We start from the raw sequence: 18,570 nt of genomic DNA, 5'->3' as shown, positions 1-18,570 counted from the left end.
TACTTGTCAGAGAAAATGCTTAAAATCCATTTGGCTACTTTTTTTTGCTGTGAAAGAAAAAGCCCCCTTTGTGCTGGCCATTACGACTTATAGATATGGCTGCAACACAATTCACTTTTTTCCATGTTACCAAATTTACAATGAATTATACGTGATCTTTTGATTTCCTGTCTTTCATGCCATCCTATGCGCCCCCTTTTTTTCCCAATAAAAATACCTCTTCTCTTGCTTTGCTGTTCTTATGATCCAAATGACTAATACAATACAATGAGAAAGTATCTGGGCAAAGCAACTCCGTCTCATTTTCTAATTTATTTTGATTTAAATACTTCGTTAGCTGAGGGGAAATTACGTACATATCTATGATGTCATCATGGTTGTTGTACTTACTTAAATGTCTAACTTTTTTTTTCTGTTTTTGAGATGGAGTCTCTCTCTGTCGCCCAGGCTGGACTGCAGTGGCATGATCTCAGCTAACGGCAAGCTCTGCCTCCCGGGTTCACGCCATTCTCCTGCCTCAGCCTCCTGAGTAGCTGGGACTACAGGTGCCTGCCACCATGCTCGGCTAATTTTTTGTATTTTTAGTAGAGACGGGGTTTCGCGGTGTTAGCCAGGATGGTCTTGATCTGCTGATCTCCTGATCCACCCGCCTCCGCCTTGCAAACTGCTGAGATTACAGGCGTGAGCCACTGCGCCCGGCCAACTTAAGTCATTTTTTAGTGTCTACTCAAAACAGATTGTAAATTTAGAATTACGTGAAGTACAAAGGAGGCTACAGTTTTGCACCTGGCACATAATAAGCACCCAAAAGGTGTTTGTTGGGTCAAACTGAAAAGCACGTACTCTTTATGTTTGCTATGAATTTGCATTATGGTTCAACTTGATTCAGTATGTATTTCTACTCTTGTGACTGCAAGTGGACTCTGGAAGCAGACACCTGGGTTTTAATTGAGCTTTGCCACAGACTAGCTGTGTCGCTAGCTATTTAACCTTCCTCTGCGTCAGTTTCGTCCTCTAAAATGGAGGGAATAATACTAATTCTTATAGAATTTTTGTGAAAAACACATGTGAATACCCAATGAGTATTGGCTCTTATTTATGACTACTTTCTTGTAAATCAGCTTAACCTGCCCTCTAGATTCTATCTCAGAACCTTTTCTGGTCTTCATAAACACTCCTGAAATGTTTTTGCCAATAACTTTCCTCAACCTCAGATGTGTACAACTGAAAATCCAAATTTTTCAAGTGACATTCAGAAGTGTCTGCTGTGCTTTGTACTTTTTATCTCAATTTGTGATAAAAACTGAAATAATATAGTATGCATATTTAAACTTAACAGTTTGCCTTTTGAAGTATTTTTCTTAATGATTTACATTTTCTTTAAATGAAATTTATGTTTAAAGGTAGAGTTTTAAATGTATATGTTTTTTTTTTTTAGTGGCTGGTTGGTTAGACTTGTTTAAAATCTGTTCCCTTGCTTTCTAACTTGTTACTTAACCTGCAGTTCATACCATATGCAGATAAGTTATTTAGCCTGGAATATAGACAATTTCGGTCTGTGACACTTTTTTCAAATTTATAATTTTTGCCATACAGCCATTTGCCTTTCTTCCCTTCCTCCAGGAAGGCCTCCTTTCCTTCCTTCTTTCTATCCATTCAAAAATAATCTCTATGCCAGGGACTGTTATGTGTCTGAAGATACATGTAATTAATTTAAAATATGTGAATCAATGAATACCCATGTACTCCCAAACCAGCCTGAGAAAATATTAACTTGACTTTCAAAGTTTAAAAAAAGGTTCTAGTGTTCATTTTCACTTTTGATTGTCTTTATTTTACTTAAAGCTAAATGAAATAATAAAGAAATGAAACATTATTTTAAGTTTTAACCAATGCATTTTAAATATAAAGTAATAAACCTTTAAGAGAACAACTAAAATTGGGGAAATTTCATATTCTCTATTCCACAAGCATGTGGAGGCCATCCATGCTGAGTGCCGTGGTGAACACAGCAGGCTGCATGAGACCTTATACAGCTGATACTCATTGTCATTTCAAGTTGTTTTACCCAATTAACTTTTCCCCTGTACCTTGCTTGTAAACAGAATTGGAAGCTATCTAAAGGCCTATAATATTTTGTACACTCTGTATGTTTGCAGTTGATGAAATTTTATTTTTTGGACTTCAGCAGTTTGTACAGACATGTACAAGTGAGCTTGTATATGTTGGCAATACATTAATCTGTGTTAAATATGTTAGTTTTGTGGCCATGGCTGATTTGAAAAGAACTAGTTTCTTAATGCTTTCATTGGGTGGTAGAATATTTGGAAAAGAAAGATACTCTTTAAGTATCTTTTATGAATATTTATTTTAAATACATGTTGAGTACTTCCTGTGTATTAGGGCTATGCCAGAGTCTTAACATTAATTGCCTTATTTAACATTCACAAAAACTGCATAGTGTAGGTAGGGAAATTGTCCAGAGAGAGGTTACATTAATAAGTGGCGGCTTAGAGATTCAAGCTCACATCTGTCTTCTCCCAGAGCCCATGTTTTCTTCGCTGTACTAGTATTTCAGATGTGGATTTCATGAACTACAACATCATATTTTCTTAAAATGGCAGAATAATATAGGTTTTCCCCCTTTTTATGGAATATATCTGAAAGTACTGATTTGATAGCAGGGGACAAAGTAAAATCATAAAGCTCACTTTAGGCTGGGAGTGGTGGTTCACACCTGTAATCCCAGCACTTTGGGAGCCTAAGGCAGGCAGATCACCTGAGGTGGGGAGTTCGAGACCAGCCTGACCAACATGGTGAAACCCCATCTCCACTAAAAATATAAAAATTAGCTGGGCATGGTGGCACATGACTGTAATCCCAGCTACTCTGGAGGCTGAGGCAGGAGAATTGCTTGAACCCAGGAGGTGGAGGTTGCAGTGAGCCGAGATCATGCCATTGCACTCCAGCCTGGGCAAAAAGAGCAAAACTCCGTCTCAAAAAAAAAAAAAAAAAGAAAAAGAAAAAAAAATCTCACTTTATTTCCCTCACTCTCTGACAGTTTACTACCACCCCCAAGGTAATTTTTTTTTCTAATATTAAGATGGGGAAGGAGAGTATTTTCACCTAGTGTCAGTTTTAAGAATAACTTAGTTTGAAAGGTATAGACATACAGTTATACATACCATTTTTTAGAGTGGTATTTACCAGCATTATAAATTACCTTAAGAACAAAAGATACATTTCTTATTGATGATAAAGGAATTATAAAGGCTAATACTAGTTAAAATAGAATAGAGTCATCTAGTTTTATTGGAGTGGTAACAAAAACAAAATTTAAAGCGAGCATCGTAATGAATCTTGGTTTTGGTTGCTAGATCTCTGAGCCCTCCATACTAATGACAGTCATCTGTCAGCAATGTTTTCTGAATGTTTCTGTGTGCACGGACCTTTATGAGGTGTTTAACCTCATTTAACCTCTGTGGTTTGCAGCTTGAATTTTAAAAGGCCAAAAATAATGGTTGTTCTTTCCTGGAAGACATATGAAAATTATGTGTTGCATTTTTTTTTCTAACAGTAACTTCCCAAAGTCCTTATACCTTAGTTCTTCTATCCTATCAATCAGGTAAATAGGAAAAAAAAATTCATATCTGACATTTAGAGAAATCCCCCAAATATTGGGTGGGTCTGGAATTTGCTGATCGCTAGGTTTCTTCTGCTTTTAACTTAATGAAACATGCAGTGATGAAATTTTCTATCAGTACTTCTAGTGCTAATAAGATGAAACAATGAATTAAATGAGAAATTCCTTTGTCTGTTCAGGGAATATGTGCTAAAATTTTACAGCAAAAAATAACTTACCCCCATCTAGGACCCGAGAACCTAAGGAAATTACTCATTTTGTTTTCCATAAATTGCTGCTGTGCGTGAGACACGTATTAAATTTCAATTCAAGAGCTGGGTTTTGGTACGTAACTTTCTCCTTGTATCGTTCTAATTGCTTTCTCCCTGTATATACTTTCAGAAAGTTTATGTTCTTCCCGTCTTTACTTCTTTTTCATTCCTCCACCCACATTTTCTATGCATTGACCTGTTCCACGGATATTTACTGTCTTCTTTGTTCCACATGCAGGTGATATGATGAGAACAAACAGGACAAAATCTCTGCCCTCCAGAAACTCACATTCCATGCGCCGTTCTACTCTCTCCTTTTCCACTTCCCCTGCTGTCATCCTTTAGAGTTGGTCACCCTCTGTGATGGCTGGCGACATCCTCCAGAGCATGAATGGATGCCCCACAGTTTGCGAGGTGCTGATTCCAAAGGTGCTGTCACCTGAAGTTTTGCTTATATGCTGATTCTCCACCCTCAGATTTTCAGACAAAGTCCCCCAAGATTGTCTTTTGTCATTAGCTCAGCATTTTTTTTTTCAAGGCAAATATAAAAGAGCTATCTAAGAGAGACTGCTGTAGGTAACATTACCAAGTTCTAGATGTTGGTTTCCTGTCAAATTTCAAATCAAGGAAGCGAGTTGGTATCTCAACCTCTGAAGCCAACTAACATTCTTATGAAAAGTCACTTAAAGTATTAAGAATCATGGATTTTGGTGGCTTCTAGACCTTACTTGTGGTTTTCTTAGTAAACTACAATATGGTAGTATGATTTAGAATATTATTTCTATATAGCTTCAGGGGTTTAAACTATCATTCGGCCCTTATGGATATTATTAACATTTTTAATTAGAGATTTGCTTCATTTAGGCCTTTTAATATATAGTATCAGTTCTCTTCTGGGACATGACTATTTGCCCCACCTGGTCAGATCTCTGAGAAAATGGCAAAATGGGAAAGGAAATATTGAAGAGTCACGGGTTTCATATTTTGTGGCATAGTGGGAGGGTCTGAATAGTTGGTGTCTGAATAAGAATTCAATTTTTAAAACTAGTTTTACTTGTGCAGTAACTTAATGGAAACATGTACCATCTCATTCTTTCTCTATAATATTATTTGATTCTCATTATATTGTTGACCTGAAGAAGGAAGTTGAGGCACAAAATACAATTTTAAAAAGATTACTTGAGCCAAGGTGAGAGGACAGCAACCTGGAAGACTCAGACCCAGGTCACCTTGGATATGAACTCCGTTAGGCCTTTGACAGAAGCAGGTTTTCCAAAGCAGGAAGAGGGACAGGGAGTGGGCTGATACAGCTGTTTGTCAGGAATTCCCGTTGGTTAGACAAATGAGATTGATCAGTGATTGACTGTACATTGGTGAACTGTGGGGTGTGGGGTATGGTGTCCAGTGAGTGGCCTTGCTTGGTTAGTTAATAGCTGCTTGTGGCGGCAGCTGGTCTAGAGTTCACATAGCAAGCAGCTTCAAGAGCTGATTACTTAGCTCAAGGGGGGAGGTGGGATGCGACTGCTGCCTCACTCTCATGCCTCCATGGGTCTGATAATTTATAGCAGGCTCGCATTCCTCAGGTAAAGTTTCTTTTCTTACTGTGTTTTATTGTTAAGCACCTATATTAGTTTCCTGTGGCTGCTCTGACAAATGCCACAAACGTTGTGGCTTAAAACAACAGAAGTGCATTCTCTCATCATTCTGGAGAAGAGAAGTCTGGAATCAGGGTATTGGCAGGGCTGCACACCCTCCAGAGGCTCAAAGGGAGAGTCCTTTCCTGCCTATTCCAGCTTCTGGTGGCTCCAGGCATTCCTTGGCTTGTGGCAGCATCATTTTCTTCTCTGCCTCTATTTTCACACCCCCTTCTCCTCTGTGCACTTCTCCCTCAAAACTTCCTCTGCCTCCCTCTTTTAAGGATACGTATGATTGCATGTAGGTCCCCCCCAGATTATCAAGGATAATCTCCTTAAAGTCAACGGGCTGTGATTACTAATCATATCTACAAAATACCTTCACAGCAACACCTTGATTCATATTTGAATTAATTACTGGGAATATTAGACTAGTCAAGTTCCCACATAAAAGTGGCCATCACCCCCTGTAAACTTGGCACTCATATACTTCTTAAACTATGACTAATCTCCAAATAAAGACACCCATAAAGTCGTACTTCCACAGGACATAATGCAGCTATCTCACTTACAACCAAAAATGTGTTAACTCTTTCCCCAGAAGAGGATGCAAAAGTTCCTGGTTGGTGTTCACTGTTTTCCTTAACATCCTGGAACTTAAATACCATGATGTAAAGTTCACTGTTATTCATGCATCTTATGTTAGATGATAAGGGATAAGAGCAGGAAGAATGCAAAGATTATTGCTTACAAATTTATATACCCACATACTCATAACAAAATAAGAAATACTCATAAACATTGCAGCCCTTATTTCTGAAACTGACTGGTCCTAGATAGTGTTTATAGCTACTTTCTTCCATTACTCACTCCATGTTCCCTTTGCCCTCTGGGAGCACCACAGCCTGTTGGTCAGGGTTATTTGCCTGTAGGGTGACCCAGACCCTCATTCCTGGGGGCCTGGGTCATTAACAGTCCTGCCTGAAAGGGGTTGTTGGTTTTCCATTGACTTCAGTCACAGGGCATGATGGCAGATGTCCTAAGGGGTATTCTGCATTCCAGACACGTTCTTCCTAACCTCCTTTGTGTAGCCGAAAAGCAACCAGGTGTCCAGGTGGTTGATTAGGACAAGGGGCCAAACCAAAAGGAATAACTAAGCCTTTGTTCACTTGCTGGGATAAGCAAGAGACACAAAATGGTGCTGGCTCCCCAGAGGTGCTGGCTGTCATCTGCAGAATGGTACTGGGTGAGAGTCAGGTGGATCAGCTCAGATGAGGGGTGCATTTCACTGCTGGGAAGTCTCAAACAAAAGGCTCCTGCCTCTTTATGGGCCTGTTGGCTGGGGGAGGGGCTAGGTATGGGAAAGTACCAAATCAAAGGGAAGAAAAGTACCTCCTCCAGGCCTCCAGTAAGAAGGCGGCTGAATGGAGGTTCCTGGACAAGGAAGGAAGATACATGTATGAGCATGGCTGGCCCAGGGGTCAGGGAAGCCTGAGTCTTCAACTGCACCTCCTTCCAGAAAACTGCAGTGCACTGACTGTGCACCAAGCATGTTGTGTGGTGGGGTCAGCTTTTCTCCATAAGGGCTAATGACAGGCACAACTTTGTAACTGCCTCTGTTGGACCTGAAAGATCACACAGAGGATTTGGGCCTGGAGCCAGACTACCCGATGGTAGCGGCTCCATTTCCTCTTGGCAATCAGGATCAATCACCCCAGCCAGTACTTTGCCTATTGATTTAGAGGCCTGAGGAGCCCCAAGTGGCTGGGTGGCAGTCTCAACTGCCAGTTCATTCAGCCATTGTGTCTTCTGGTAGAAACATTTCTCCCTTCGAAGCTAAGGACCAGCAGAGCATAAGGTTGTGGGAACAGGAAGTGAACATTTTAGTAGTAAATCACCAGGAGTAATATTAAGGGGTGCCATTCCTATTCCTCCCTACCCTTGATTCCTGGACCCATGAATCCTGGCTATGGGAGAAATGGTATCATACATTAGACACTAGTTTAGGACACATACAATCTCCCACAGAACATTGCCCCAGCCCTGCAAGGTATCCCACCTACCTGCTGCTGAGACTTCAAATACCACTTTTCATTTCTGTCAAGCCAGCTGCTTCAGGATATGGGGACATGGTTTGAACAGTGAATTCCATGATCGTGGGTCCATTGTCATACCTCATTTGCTGTGAAGTAAGTCCCTTGACTAGAAGGAATGCTGTGTGGAATTCCTTGAAGTGATACCATTTAGGGCCCACTTGGATAATACAGGGTAAACTCCTCCTCTCAAGATCTTTAACTATAATCTCATCTTTTGCCATAAGGCAATATTCTACAGGTTCCAGGGATTTGATGTGGGTATCTTTTGGGAAGTGATTTTTGGCCTCCTAGAGTATCTGACTGTTTTACTTGCAAACTTTGGAGAAGCAGTAAGACTGAAGAGGTAGTAGAGAATATACATTAAAGAGGATTTTTAGGCACACTAATTTGTTTTGAAACATAGCTCAGGTACACATTTGCTATGTAAACTTTGGCAAGTGACCTAACTTCTTAATCCGCCTTCCTCTACTGTAAAATGAGGATAGTAAGAATAATTTATCTGGATTATTTTGAAGATTAAATGATTTAGTAAATGGAAAATGATTAGTATACTGCCCTGCACATAGTAGGCATTCAACAGATTCAGACTAATGCTGTCACAAGCAGCCGGCTCAGAAAAGCTTTGCATCGATCAAGCAGCTGTGGAGGCCCGTACTTGGTGGTTGACAAATATGGGTGTGTTTTGTTTCTATTTATAAAAATTTTGAGTTATTTGCTGCACGAAGAAATACTGGTAAGACACACAGGAAAACATACTTGTGTGTTTCCTTGGGGAGAAATCTGGTGAGAATGAGACTTCTCAATATATATATTTTATATTGTTTTAATTTTTGAATGTGTAACAATTTGAAAAGGACAACTAAATAAAGAACTTCAAGAGATAAAAGTTCATAAATAGAGAGTCATCTATACTTGTCTTGATTAAAAAATAAGACAAGCTAATAAAAATCCCCAAAGAGTGAAACCTGTTTTTTTTTTGTTTGTTCTCATGACCCTTGAATCCATGGTATTCCTTTTGGTATATAGTTATTTTTTTTCCTTTGAGTTGAGTCAAATTTTTATATTCAGTTTTTTTTTCCTTAACAGTCTTCCACTTAAATTTAAATTTCACTGGTTGTTTTCATTGTTCATTTAAACACAGGTAGATTTATTTTATTTAGACTTGACAATTAGATCATTTGATGTGAACAACTGTATCTTAGAAAAATGTACTTAATTTGAAATATAGTCCTGTTATTAAATCGACATAGAAATCATATGCTTGTAATGATTTGCTTCTGCATACTGAAGAAGCTGTCACTGTACAGTTTTTATTTTTCCATTGGTTGTGACTTTTGATTTTTGGGCCCTGTATTTCCACTTACCTCATGAAGCTCCATAGTGACTACTCAAAACAGCCTACATAGAGAAATATGCTGTTATGGTGAATATCTGCCTTCAAATATTAGCACTGTACTTCTGTGTGGAGCTGTATATTTTTGAAAAAATTCAGTTTGTTTAAGCTTCATAAAATCCCTGGGAAATAAGTGGGTCAGGCGTAGCTAATGTTATTTATCTTCAGCTGTTCTTATTGTCTACCTGCTTAAGTAAAAGCAGGGACCATGTTCTTGTCATGCCTAGATTTCTAGTATCTAGCATGTTGTTGGTGCTCAAAAATAGTTACTGAATATACAGATAAGCATGTAGTCGGATAAAGAGATAAGGAAAATCACGGAGACCACATTTGGTGGCAAGTAAATGAAATAATCAAAACTAGGAACCCTGTTGTTAGACTTCTAGTCCAAATGTTCCTCTCAGAACAACTGACTGATTCATAGTCTCTGCTTTAAATATGAGATCAGTTTAGGGCTACTCAAATCCTTTGTGCCAAAGAGAATATATTAATCCCCAGTCCAAGTAGGATTTAGCACTTTTGTCCACCAGAATAATCAAAGCAAAATTCTCAAATTATAAGAGCCTCAGAAACACATGATGAGAAGTTGTTTTGTTCTGTTTATCATACTTTTAAGCAAAATACTTATGCTTATCTGTCTTAGTGAATTCGGGCTGCTCCAACAAGTACCACACACTGGGTGACTTTGAAACATTTATTTCTCACAGTTCTGGGGGCTGGGAAGTCAGAGACCATGATGCTGGCTGATGCAGTTCCTGGGGAGGGCCCTCTCCCTGGTTGACAGATGGCTGCCTTCTTACAAGAGAAATGTTTTGAGAGACAAATCATCCGTTTCTCATTCCTTATAAGGGCACTAATCTCTCTCTCAGCTCTTGTGAGGGCACTAATCCTGTCAGTGAGGGCTGTACTCTCATGACCTAATTACCTCCCAAGGACCCTGCCTCCAAATGCCACTGCACCGGGGATCAAGGCTTCAACATACGAATTTTGGGGGGACACATTCTGTCCATAGCACTGTTCTTCTGTCAAAGCATGGTGAGGTTCTAATTAGTATTAAATGGTCTAAAGTATTCTTTTGGAAAGGAAAGATTTAAATTAACACCTGAATATTTTTATGAGTGGTAAAGTTAGAATTGAAACTGTTGACAGGTTTTCTTACCTCATATTTTCTCCATGGTGTCACCATAATGGATCTAAAAAGGAAATTAATATTTATTTTTATCACCAATTTTTCTAACTTAATGTGCTAAAAATTATATAATTTGACAAGTCAAAAATTGAACTTACCATCTTCTTTCTCATTGGGTAGGAGACTTACCATCTTCTTTCTCATTGGGTAGGAGACCTACCATCTTCTTTCTCATTGGGTAGGACACTTACCATCTTCTTTCTCATTACACCATGTATATGTGAGTTTGAAAGCTGGTAAGCTGGTACTTATCTTTATTCTCATTCACTACTCTCTCCACATTCAGTCCATTAAATAAGTCCTGCTGGTTATGTTTTTAAAATATCTCTCAACTACATTACCCTATATATGCACATTACTTTTTCCTTAAAACTAATTGTCCTCACTAAAGGCTGATGGATGTTTCAGAAACTCACAGTAAACTTACTTGGGTTGGAATATAATCAGGACCTTTCACTAATTGACAAGAACCAGCCTCATTTCTACCTCTTTGCCTCTTATTTAAGCTCTGGCAACATCAAACTGTTTGTAGTCCCATGCCCTTCTTGCATCAGTACCTTCTCATGCTGTCATCTCTGAAAATTCCAGACCACTTACTTGCTCGCTTAATTTCTTCTCATTAAGGCTCAGCTCAGGTTTCATTTCCAGAAGACATACCCGAACCATTCCTCCTCATGACTGTCTCCTGACCCCAAGTATTGGGTTCATTTATTCAAACATTCATTAATTTAAATATGTATTGAGCACCTACTATTGACCAGGCACTGTTCTAAGTGCTTGTGATACATCAGTGAACAAAACAGAAGAGTCCTGTCCTTGTGGATTCATATAGTCTAGTAAAAGAAATGGACAGCAAATAAAAGTAAATTATGTAGGATATTCGAAAGTTTAGAGTGCCACAGGAAAAATGATGTAGAACAGAATGAGGAGGGTCAGGAGTTGGGCTAGTGGGGGCTAGGAGACAACAATATTAAATACCATGTAGCTCTCCTTTGAGATGGTGACATTTTGAACAGTAGCTTGTAGGAGATGTGATGTAGACACCTGAGGAAAGAACAGTATTACAGGCAGAGGCACAAGCCAGGGAAAAGGCCAGGATGTGGATGTATGCCTAGTTTGTGCAAGGTCAGAGAGGTCATGAGGGATAGGCCATGTAAGGACTTTGGCCTTCGCCGTGTGAGATGAGGGGATGTTGGAGGGTTTTTAGCAGAGCAGCAACATGATCTAGTTTATGTTTTGACAGGGTGCTATATTGAGACCAGACTATAGATGCATGCAGGTTAACCAGTTAGAAAGCTATTGGAGTAGCCAGGTGAAGGATGATAGTGGCTTGAATTGATGGTGTTGACTGTTGGGAAGGTGAAACATGATTAGGTTTTGGATGAATTCTGAAGTTTGCAACAACAGGACTGCTTAATGGTATGGATGTGAGGTGTGAGAGACAGTGAAGAGTCAGGGAGGACTTGTATCTTCCCTATCATTCTCCCTAATATTGTGCATGTAACTGGTCATCTAGTCTTGTCAGTCTGCTGTTTAATTATCAGTTTTATTCTGCTGCTGTTTCTCAACTGCACTGCTGCAGTGGGGCTGACTAATGGGCATTCCTGGCTTCAATCACTTCTTTCTATGGGAGTTAAGAGCATTCTAAAATCCACATCTGCTTATATCATTCTCAAGGTTAAATCTTGCGTGTTTCCATCCACCTACAAATAAAATTCTGAAGTCCTTAGCATGGCATACAGTATCCTTAAACTGCCTTTGCTTACTCTGAGCAGCTATCCTCCACCTCTTCCACATGCCTTTCATCATATATAATTTTTGAATTTCCTAAAAGGTTGATCCTTCATGCCTTCTTGGGAGGGTATGTGCTGTTCCTTCTGTCTGGGATGCCCTTTCCATCTTGTCTGTTCGTGGATTACAAGGCTAAATTTGGGCGTCCATTTGTCTGTGAGAAGCTTCTCTGACCTTAGTATCTCACCTAGTCTGTTGCTTTTCTTCCTTTTCCTATAGACCTCATGTAGTTATTATACTTCTTATCCCACTGATTTGTAGCTGTTTGTGGTTGGTCTTCCCTTAAGGGAAGCAGCAGTAGTTTTATTTTACCATTATTTAGCAGAGGCCCAATACATGCGTGATTGACTTTTGGGCAGTTGGGACACTAAGGCAGAAATGGGTAGAAATAAATTGGAGAGACTGACTTTATATTATCCCATGTAAGAAAAAAACAGAAAAAGAGTTTGGCGGCCAAAAAGGGTAAATGCATTTAGTAGGAAAGAGTTGAGGTATAGGTGTGGGTTTTATGGGAAGTCTTGAGGACCGTAGGAATGAGGAGAGTAGCGGGAGATGAAGGTTGTTTGGGGCCAGATGGTGGATGCTTCCATACTCTGTTTTTCATCTTTGTTCTGGAACAGTGAGGAACTAATCAAGTTTTTTAAATAAAAATCTGAAACAGACTGTTGTTCTTTTGGTTAAATTGGACTTTGCCCCTACCATGTTGTTTCACTGCATTATAGCATTTACAAAAGGGAATCTGTAACAGTCAACAATACTTCTGGATTCTTGCAGGGAGGGTAGGGACCATGGGGAGGAGTAAGAAGTTTCCCCTTACAAAATCTTGACTTAATTTGTCATGGAGAAAAAAAAAATTCAAACAAAACTCTTGACAGTGCAGCCATCCAAAGAAGAAGAAAAGCTGCTGTCTGTTGGACTAAAAGAGATGCTGGGCTTCCCTTAGGCTGAGGCTGGCGGCCCTGAGCATCTGGGCGATTCGGCCCACAATTGGGACCCCTGTATTTACCTGAAGTCAGTCCGGATTGAATGAAGCAGGAACTTCCTGCTTGTACTGAGCTCAAGGTTGTGGCTCACCTAGTGGGTGCTCCTGGTTCCTGTCTCTAGCCAGGGCGAGCAGAGGCCTGTGGAGATGGCACAGAAGTGACCCGATGCAAGGAGCGGCAGGGCCCATGTTTAGAGAGTTTCCCGGGTTTCTCTTGTTTTGTGTATTTTCTGTTGTGTCCTCTAGCTGCTGGACTCAGGTCTCGGGCCCTCCCTAGCTGCAGGAAATTTCCCACCCATCCTAGGAAGCCCAGGCTGGAAGCGGGTGGGCGGCGTTTCTAGGGTGGGCATGATGTCATCAGAAGTGCCTGTGCCCACCTGTCATGTGCCACCTTCGCTGTGGCTGCTGATTGCGTGAGGGCCGCTCTAGTCCAGTCTTGAAGTGGATGGTGGCTGGGAGGCAGGGACTCATAGCAGGGGGCCCATGTGTGGGGAGCTCCAAGAGTGAGGGGACCTGGGGTGAATGAGTGCCTCAGGTGGACTCCAGAACCATGGGTGTAAAGCCCATTGGCAGCTCCTTGGCTTGGCACCCAGAGATGGGGGTCGCCTGTGCCCTTGGGGGTGTGGGGCCTTTACAGCCCGTTCAGTAGCTGTGTGGTCCCAGCTTCCTGCTGTGCTGAAGCCCTAGAAGACTTCCCAGAGTTTCTTGAGCATGGAGTGTTGTGTGCTGCCCTGGAAGGTCTTGGAATGCCAGCTGGGCATGGGCTGGTCACAGACTTTTGGGCCCAAGGATCATTCCGCGTCCCCCAGGAGAGTACTTCTGAGAGTAGAGTAGTGTGAAGAAAGATTGATCAGGAGACCTGAAACCAGAAAGGCGAGTTGAGGGAGAAGGCTGTGCACTGACATGGGGCTGTTCAGTTAGAGCACCTTTTGGCTGCAAGTAAGAGAAACCTGCTTCAGATTACTTAGACAATAGGGAAAAGTGGCATCATAAAACATGAGCCTTTGAGGAAGGGCAACTCCAGGATTGATGGATTCAGTTACTCACACCCTTCGGATCTGCTTCTTTACCCTTCCCACTTTGCTAATGGACTTTGTTTTGATGGTGGCAAGATCAGCTCGTTGGCTGTAGGCCTGATATGCACATTGGAAGAAGAGTGGACTTTTCTGTGTGAGAGCTAAACTAATGACTTTCAGGGAAGGAGAGCATTACCATGACTGATGTAGCAAACTGGGGTTTATTCTGAGCTGGAAATGGTGACCTTCCCTGAGAGGGGAAAATGATGGCTAACTGTCTGAACAAAGGCAATAGCAGTGGGAATGAAGAAGGTTTAAAGGAGGCAGAAACACTGTGAAGGTACTGTTGACAGAAATTAGTGATTTGCATTTAGGGATTGAAGAAGAGGGTGGATTTGGAGGATGACTGGGATATTTAGTTTAGATGATTAAGAGGAGGATGATTTCACTTAAAGAGATGGGATATGAAAGATGGAGGAGAAGGAGAAGAGGGAGAAGATTCAAGTAGGTTAAGGTGTAGCCATGCTGAGAATTATCTGTTAGTTATTTGATTTTTTTGTTTTGTTTTTGTTTAGAAGCTAATGGTGTAGATATAGAAGTCATCCACAGAGATGTTACAGTTGAAGAGATGGGGGTAGAGAAGACTTTGAAGGAAAAGAATGTAGAATGAGGATAGAAGAGAGGAAATCCCAGCATTTAACAGGTGAGTAGAGGACACGAAGCCAGCAAAAGAAATTTCGAAGGGACATTCAGATAGACAGGAAGCAAACTAGTACTCTATAGCTCTGTTTTGATCTGCCAATTCATTAAAATTATCAATTGATGAAAACTTTGTTTTGTTCACACCTTGACTCTTTTTGGTGCCAACCTTCAGTCAAGCCCCCTGCAGTATCATTGGCAGGGTTTCATTGCACCGAAAAGTTTACAGTGTTTCATACTGGATGGATTAGTTTTAATGGCTTTTGAGGATTTCTGTGATGTTCTAGTGGGGTGATTTTTCCCTTTATTTTTCGTAGGGTGGTTACATATTTGCTTTAGGCAAATTGATTATTGGCTAAATGACCTGCTTTACCATGTTATGTAGGAGAAATTTCCAAGAAACTAAGGGATTAGTTAACAATATCTGATACTACTGAGACCAAGAGAGATGAAGACTGAAGTAATGATATTTAGCAATTTGGAAAGTTGGTTTAGCCAAAAAATGATTTTAGTGCAGTTATAGGGAATGAAATCATTGGGTGATTATTAACGCATGAATTAGAATTAAGGATATTAAAATAAGCACCGGACTACTCTTTTGACTGTGATGGTGAAAGGAAAATAGAAGGTGTGATGGGTTTACCAGGTGTGAAGGACGTTTTGTTGTTGATCATGTTTCAGGATTGGTGGAAGTGTGAGTGTCTTAGAAATCTTTACATTAAAAGGGGTAAGGAGAGTTTGAAGACGTGAGACATAAAGGGGAAATAACTGAGTGAGCAAAGAAAAGAAGGAATCAAGAACCAAAAAAGAGAGCCAGCTGAGTTAGGAGAGAAGCTAGAAAGTGGGTAGAGGTTCAGAGAAACATTGAAGAGGAAAAATAAAGGATCCTCTGAGTAACAAAAGGCTAGGTCATGTGTCAGGGTGATCATGCTGTGTCCGGATGCTTAGGAGCAATGGAACAGTCTTGGTCCGGCAGCTGTGGGATCAATATAGGGAGCCATCTAAGAGACAGAAAAGAATTGACATGACTGCATTTTTCTCTAACCGGTTAGAAATGCAGGTCACAAAACTCGAATGATTGGGTTTACCTAGTGTGGGGTGGGACTAAGCAAAGAATTCTGTGGTGCTTGCTGAGGTGTTATTGCAGTAATTGGCAATGGTCTTTAAACTCAATAGTGAGGTGAGGCAAAGTTAATTCAAATGGGAGAGAAATTAGATGAACAGTCACCACAGTGTACAGTTGAGGGCAAATACCTGGCTCAAAAGTAATGAAAGGAAGAATGAGGTGTAAGGATAGGATGGTGTCCTCAGAGAGGGGAATTTTGGCACAAGAGGGAGTAAATAATTTTTCTACTTATTCATGGTTTATAACGGCATGACCTCTAACCCACACAGAGCAGTAGCAGGGAGCAAATGAATCATATCCTGTTTTAACAGGTAAGCTTGAGGGAATAATAAGCAGTTATAATGTAATATCAGAAATCTATTGTTTTATTAGCTGTATAACCAGGATGACAGTTTACGAGGTGTATTAGTTTGAGATGGTTGTAAATCATGGTATAAATGCACTCTCACTTTTAACAAAGAGCTTTTTAATGTACAGTCTGAGCCAAGACTAGTAAGTAAAACTCTTATTTTTGTTATTCAGAATGTACGTGTTGATTACATTGACAAGATTAATTTTCAAATAGCAAGTGTGACGTTTCTCTGAATATTTTAAAGTTGTTTTAAAATGATTTTTAAGTCAAGGATAGGTTTTTTGAAAGTTAACTTTGAGGTGAAATAGTTTTTATGAGACAGTTTCTGTCTTTAGCAAATTCTCTTTGAATCCCTCAATCCTGGCTCCAGTAGTGTGACTGAGCTCCACTTGCCTGAGTGGGTGGAACTCTCTCCCCTGCCTTGTTTAGAGGTGCAAATATTGGTCAACATTTGAAAGCAGTTAACCTATTCCCAATCCCCAAGCACCATTTTTAGTAGAGCTAATATAAGAGGCACACGTACATTTTCTAACAAATTGCTTTTTTTTTTTTTTTTTTTTTTTAAGAATGTAATGGAGTCACTGTTCTGGAACTACAACTTTGACATTTATTTGCATAAGTAGGAGTGGAAGTGGTTCTCATATGCAGCTAGAACACCCCTTTAAAAAAACTCACTTTCTCTTAAGTTTGAGTTTGAAGGCAGAGGCTTTTATTATTATTAATGCCATATGTTGAACAGTTTATTTTGTTAATAAGTTGCTAAAACCTGTTCCACTCCCAACTCTAACCTACACTCTCACAATTACAAACACCTTCCTTCCTCCAGGGTTCACACAGTAATGGCTGAAGTGCCAGGCACTATAAGCTGATAAGATAAGAAGCACATGGTGCATTGTCATAAGCCAGGGGTCCCTACTGGGCCGGCTGACGCACACAGTCTTCCCCTGATGTCAGAGGGCCGAGAAGTAGCACCTTGGCTCTTTTCCCAAATTTTGTGCCAGAGCAGGGGAAAAGACTCTTTGTTTGAAAAAGCAGCTATTGAGGTTTTTTTTTTTTTTTTATTGCTTTTCTTGACTGTAGGCCAGATTCCTGTCTGTTTAAATGGTTTGGTATTTCTGAATTGTTTGGCAGAAATAATGTTTGCTAGCAAAAATACATACAATTCATTATACATAATGTTTTATGATCAGTTCGCTGCCACTTATAAGGCTTTGAATTTGGCATTTTTTTGGTGAAAAAGTAAGTGTGGCAAATTCGATGAAAGGCATAGTTCAATATGTCTCATATAAGCTCTTAAACTCTGTCACCAGTATTTGGACAATGAACCGTGTCTTAGTAACTATGAGGACGGAGAAAGCCAAATGTGGACTAGGGTCATTTCGGTAACATTTAATGCCTCACAAGCTGTTTATCTCAATTACTTATTGGCATTTATACTGAAATATGAAAAATGTTAGATTCATGAGATGGAACTGTTCAAGACTAGTAGTGATCTACTAATGCATATGCCAAACACACTCTCTCTACTGGTAAAAAAAAATCCAGACATCAGAACATGCTGTATGACCAAATTGTCATCATAGTGAAAAGTCTGTGCACTACATTATCCTATAAAATGTCATTTAACTATTTTAATGGCTCCTTATGAAGTCCTAAAGAATGAAGATAATTACAAACCTATAATTTTATGGCTGCCTTGTTGAAAAGGGCAGACCAAGGTGCCTATATCAGGATGAAAGACCTGAACATCTAAATAGCCTAACATATTATATGTAAAATTTTTAGTCATTAATTATGAGATTAGCTCAGATTAGTGAAATATAGCAAGTTTTGCATTGTCATCTAAACTTGAAATTTTAACACGAACGCTAGTTGAACAAAGTTGGCAGTGAGAATTGTGGATTACAATTAGCACTCTACAGACAGAACGGTGAGACATACTGGAAGTAAACCTGAGGATGACTGCTTTTTTGTTTGTTTGTTTGAGACAGGGTCTCATTCTGTCGCCCAGGCTGGAGTGCAGTGACACGATCATGGCTCACTGCAGCTTCAACCTCCCTGGGCTCAGGTGATCCTCCCACCTCAGCCTCCGGGGTTTCACCATGTTGCTCAGGCTGGTCTCAAACTCCTAAGGCTCAAACAAGCCTCTGGCCTTGGCTTCACAAAGTGCTGGGATTACAGGAGTGAGCCACGGCACGCAGCCGAGTGACTATTTAATGTTTACATTTTTGTCACCAAGGAAGCAAAAGAAAGTGTTTTAGGAATTTAGAAATGCCACTGAATTGTTAAAATGACATTTTTGAATTAAAGTATTTTGCAGAAACCACTTTATAACAATATCATATTATATCTTTTGATGAATGTTTTGTTGACTAGGTATAAACTAATTTTTTTATAC

At 40.0% G+C, this 18,570-nt stretch overlaps 1 protein-coding gene across 6 annotated transcripts in view; it reads left to right on the top strand.

Moving 5' to 3' along the window:
• The window catches only part of PDE10A (phosphodiesterase 10A), a 667,471-nt gene that overhangs the window by 403,703 nt on the left and 245,198 nt on the right, over window positions 1–18,570 (top strand). Inside the window, exon 2 of one of the 6 annotated variants that reach the window (XM_055269355.2) lies at window positions 14,571–14,698. The exons of 4 other annotated variants lie outside the window; for them this stretch is intronic. In XM_055269355.2, coding sequence (XP_055125330.1) covers window positions 14,662–14,698 — 37 coding nt within the window. In that variant the 5' untranslated portion in view covers window positions 14,571–14,661. Of the gene's footprint in view, window positions 1–13,534; window positions 14,699–18,570 lie in introns of those variants that run through there. One more of the 6 variants, XM_055269365.2, reaches the window with a different exon arrangement.

Source organism: Symphalangus syndactylus, chromosome 2, assembly GCF_028878055.3.
Source record: "Symphalangus syndactylus isolate Jambi chromosome 2, NHGRI_mSymSyn1-v2.1_pri, whole genome shotgun sequence".
Lineage (NCBI taxonomy): Eukaryota > Metazoa > Chordata > Mammalia > Primates > Hylobatidae > Symphalangus > Symphalangus syndactylus.
The sequence above is the reverse complement of the archived record's forward strand: the minus strand, read 5'-3'. Positions and strand labels throughout refer to the sequence as shown.